Source organism: Cryptotermes secundus, unplaced genomic scaffold (assembly GCF_002891405.2).
Source record: "Cryptotermes secundus unplaced genomic scaffold, Csec_1.0 scaffold50, whole genome shotgun sequence".
Taxonomy (NCBI): domain Eukaryota; kingdom Metazoa; phylum Arthropoda; class Insecta; order Blattodea; family Kalotermitidae; genus Cryptotermes; species Cryptotermes secundus.
This window is the reverse complement of record NW_019721758.1, coordinates 416,159-418,543: the sequence shown is the minus strand read 5'-3', so window position 1 is coordinate 418,543 and position 2,385 is coordinate 416,159. Positions and strand designations below refer to the sequence as shown.

The following is a 2,385-nucleotide window of genomic DNA, read 5'->3' as shown; positions in this document are numbered from 1 at the left end:
GAAAACTAAAGTACTTGGAGGAAACCTGCCCCAGTGCCACTTTGTCCACTAAAAATCCCACATGACCAGACCAGGGTTCAAACCCGCATCACCGCACTGGGAAGCCAGTGACTAACTGCCTGAGCTATGGTGGGGCCATAGCTAGTACTACTTCCTCCTTGTTAATTTTTCAAAATCTTTTGTTTTCTGTTGTCCTAAGTGCACAGACACATCCATGTCAGTGTATGTTCTAACAGGATTTTATGTAATATAAATACCAGACTGGGTTATTTAATTATAATTATCAAATGCATGTGTTATGTAGGAATGTGACTATTATCATCTTCAATATTTAATGTAGTTCATAGAAACTTGTTTTAAAAATTAAAGAATCACAATTGTAACCTTTCTTAGAGTCAACCTCTAATTTTCTTCTTTTTATAATTTTGTTGAAAATACATTTGTTATATCAAAGCTATCAACTATTGGATTACAAGTATGCAGATCAACAAACTACATTTCATGCAACATAATTTATTTAAATTGATATGGACTGTAACATAGCTGTATGCTATGTTATGGTACATATCATTTTAAATGTTATGGAATAATCACAGCCCTTTCAGTCTGTCATTTTACACTGCAAGACTCAGATTTCAGTACTACTGTTTCAGCATCTCATACTTCATGTACAGCATCTATTAAGGTAGCCACGTGATCTGGCTTCATATCAGGATAAATTCCATGGCCTAAATTTGCAATGTATCGACTTTTACCAAACTTCTTCAACATTTCCTTTGTCAGTTTCTTAAGCTCTGCTTCTGGTGCATACAAAGAACATGGATCAAGATTTCCTTGTAAAGTGATACCAGAACCAACCTTCCGCCTAGCTTCTTCTGGGTCTATAGTCCAATCAAGTCCTATAACATCATAACCACTTTCTGCCAAGTCTGGTAAAGCATAATGAGCACCTTTAGCAAAAATTGTCATTGGAATGTCATCTAGCTCCCTTGCCTTAATTTCAGCCTTCACACGAAACGATATATCTCGGATACATGGAAGAATATAATCTTTAAACAACTCTGGACCCAAATGTTCTGCACTGGATTCAAACACTTGCAGCAGCTGAGCACCTGCACATGCCTGCATCACTAAATAATCAACAACTGCATTTGTCAGAATTTTCAGCAAATGCTTAGAAGCATCTGGATATTGATATAACCATGCTTTGGCTTTAGACAATGTTTTCGAACCTCCACCTTCAATCATATAGCCCATTAATGTCCACGGCGCTCCTGAGAACCCAAGCAGAGGTACTTTACCATCAAGTTTATTACGTGTTAGTGATATTGCTTCAGCAACATAACATAATTTTTGCACAATGCTTGCTGTATTGTCGAGTCTGTCAATGTCTTTTGGAGCAATAAGAGGCTCTGGCAATACAGGGCCTACTCCAGAACGCATCTCAACAGTCATTCCAAGCGCTTGAGGAATAACAAGAATGTCCGAAAATATTATACATGCATCGAGGTCGAATCTTCGAATTGGTTGTAGGGACGCCTCAGCAGCAAGTTCGGGAGTCTGACATATTGTGAAAAAATCATGTTTCGATCGCAATTCGCGAAATTCTGGAAGATATCGTCCTGCTTGACGCATTATCCAAATCGGAACTCTGTCTACATCATCCCCTCGTGCTGCTCGTAGAATTCGATCGTTCTTTAATACTGGAAACTTCATGTTTTAAAATCGCTTCTAATGATGTTTATGTATTTTTCTCTCACCACTACCAAATTTTCACACAATGCTCAGTATCGTAACAAGAAACAAATTTAAATTTCAAGTGAATTTCGCTTTAAACCAGTCATGTCACCAGTCAGCTGTCACCCATACACCGGAAGTACCAACACTGCAGTTGATTTAGACGAACGTAACCATCTTGACGATCTTGACCAACATTTGCAGGAATAAATACCCAAACCAGCCAACGTAATGGATTAACAGCGAAATGCATGATATTGGCATGTGAACGGCGGAANGGCCGTGGGCAAAGGATTCCCGAATGATTGTACTACATGTATGACTTGTCCATGTGTTACTTTGTAACAGTTACGGATGTTAATAAAGATGAAGATGAAGATTTGGCTTCGTCATTTTAAGCTTCTATGTTTCAAATTGGTCATTCGCCTGTGGAATGAAGTGATTGATTTGGACCAATACAAATCATTTAGGTTCCGCTGACTTTCTGCAGCAATATTTTGCGTTAGGGCGTTTGTGATTTGAACCACAACTTCCCATCTTGCCAGTTCTGTCTACCATATTAAATAAAATAACTTGCACGTACCAAGCTTATGGAAGCAACGACTTTCTCTTCACAATTCTGTCAGTGAGTCCCGGTTATCCTGCCGA

At 38.6% G+C, this 2,385-nt stretch overlaps 1 protein-coding gene across 1 annotated transcript; it reads right to left on the bottom strand.

Annotated features, from left to right (window-relative positions):
* On the bottom strand, positions 1–1,871 carry LOC111875604 (uroporphyrinogen decarboxylase). Its single transcript, XM_023871972.2, has one exon. The coding sequence runs from the start codon at positions 1,714–1,716 to the stop codon at positions 658–660; it is 1,059 nt and encodes a 352-aa protein (XP_023727740.1). The 5' UTR covers positions 1,717–1,871; the 3' UTR covers positions 1–657.
* Positions 1,872–2,385: the final 514 nt, after the last annotated feature.

Coding starts and splice junctions, on each gene's coding strand:
- LOC111875604 (XM_023871972.2), bottom strand. CDS start 1,716: ATGAAGTTTCCAGTATTAAAGAACGATCGAATTCTACGAGCAGCACGA.